The sequence below is a fragment of the Mandrillus leucophaeus genome, unplaced genomic scaffold, assembly GCF_000951045.1.
Source record: "Mandrillus leucophaeus isolate KB7577 unplaced genomic scaffold, Mleu.le_1.0 Scaffold1, whole genome shotgun sequence".
Lineage (NCBI taxonomy): Eukaryota > Metazoa > Chordata > Mammalia > Primates > Cercopithecidae > Mandrillus > Mandrillus leucophaeus.
This window is the reverse complement of record NW_012098097.1, coordinates 15,527,136-15,528,687: the sequence shown is the minus strand read 5'-3', so window position 1 is coordinate 15,528,687 and position 1,552 is coordinate 15,527,136. Positions and strand designations below refer to the sequence as shown.

The window sequence follows — 1,552 nt, the reverse complement described above, 5'->3', positions numbered from 1 at the left end:
GGGCATAGAAACAGTGTCCAGCGCTGTGCTCTGCTGTGTCGAAGGCTTCCGCTAGGAGTGTGTGCATCTTCCACACCCACAGCAGAGAGGTTGCCTCAGCCCTCATCACCCTTCGCCAAGTATAGGTGGGGCACAGCACAGCCCAGCAGCTGATGGAGAGCCGGCCTTGAGCCCTTTGCTGGTGTCTAACTCACCCCCTTTCCCCTGGGATCCATGCTTAAGGTCCCCCACATGACCACTGATCATAAATCTTGTTGCAGATAGGAGCTGGGCTTGGCGTGGGGCCAAGAGCCTGCCAGCCCCCGGAGCAGAATGGAGTGGGCAGCGGAGTAAACCGCCGGGTGAGGCTGCTGGTTTTACCGGGCCTCCTCCCACGTTCTTTCCTCCTCCACGTGATCGTGATCATTTCCTCTAGGACGGTCTTGGCATGTTTCCATCCATATGGAAGAGACGGCCTGGGAGGACTGGATGGGAGTTGGTGTGTGTGAGCGAGCGAGCGACTCAAGAGGCTTCAGAGGGTTAAAACTAGCAGTCAGAAGACCTGCAGAGGCTCCCCTGTGGGGGAAATTCGGTCAGAAGACCGGGGAGGATCCCTGTGGGGAAATTCACAACGATGCGGCATCTGCACTTCCTGACTCTGAAGGCCAAATGGGATGCCCCTGGCCCTCCTCTCCCCACTCCCCAGCATCAAAGACAGCATTTCCAGCCCAAACACCTTCAGCGCAGCCCTGGCGACAGAGAGGATCGAGGAACTGACTCCAGGTGCCGCACCTGAGTCTGTCTATCCTAACACCCAGAATCAGACATCCCCGTTGTCCTGGGGTCAGTCCCCACCCCAAACTCAAAGGGGGGGGGCGGTCAGGACGTCTGCACGTGGTGCTTTGTGCTCCGGCAGGTGCACCCGGACTCCACGATGTCTGCCCAACTTCCAAGCCCTGTTTTGCAGCCCTGCCCGTAGACTCTCCCTCAAGAGTGTCTGGCCTTAGCGGTCTTCAGATTGGCTTCTTAAACGGAGGGAGGCGGCCCGGGGGCGGGGTTCCTTGGTCATTTACTTGTCAGTGGTGTGCCTGGTTTCCGCTCTCTTCCGGGCGTGGAGGAGGTGTCATCGCAGGCCCCTCCACGGGCGTCCTCTGGTCAGTACTTCTCTCCTGGAGGAAGCGGAGAGCTGCCCGGAGGGAGAGGGTGGAGGTGTCTTGCCCTGTCTCACAGTCATTTTCTTGTCCTTTGCTCCCAACCCGTGGTGTACTCCCCGTCCCCACGTGTTCAACCACGGAGGGAGGGACGCACTTCCACCTAAGCAGGCTCACGCCGCTGGGCCCTGAACGTGGGGGCCGCCGGGGGGCGGCTCACGGAGCACAGGGCAGAGATCCATCGCTAGGATGACAAGAGCCGGCGCTGCCCCCGCCCCGTCCCCGGCTGGAGTGCGCTCCGGCAGGACTCAGGGGCTCTCCGAGAGCCCAGAGAATCAAGGCGTTTACGCAAAAGCCAGAGGAGCGCAGCCCGGCCTTTCCCGCCCGCCCCCGGCACCGCCGACCGCTTTACGGCGGAGGTC

At 61.4% G+C, this 1,552-nt stretch overlaps 1 protein-coding gene across 1 annotated transcript in view; it reads left to right on the top strand.

Annotated features, from left to right (window-relative positions):
- The first annotated feature begins 430 nt into the window (after positions 1–430).
- LOC105548972 (chromosome unknown open reading frame, human C17orf70) overlaps positions 431–1,552 on the top strand; it is a 17,794-nt gene continuing 16,672 nt past the window's right edge. Inside the window, exon 1 of the mRNA XM_011993288.1 lies at positions 431–762. Within this exon, the coding sequence (XP_011848678.1) occupies positions 614–762 (149 nt within the window). The 5' untranslated portion in view covers positions 431–613. The remainder of the gene's footprint in view (positions 763–1,552) is intronic.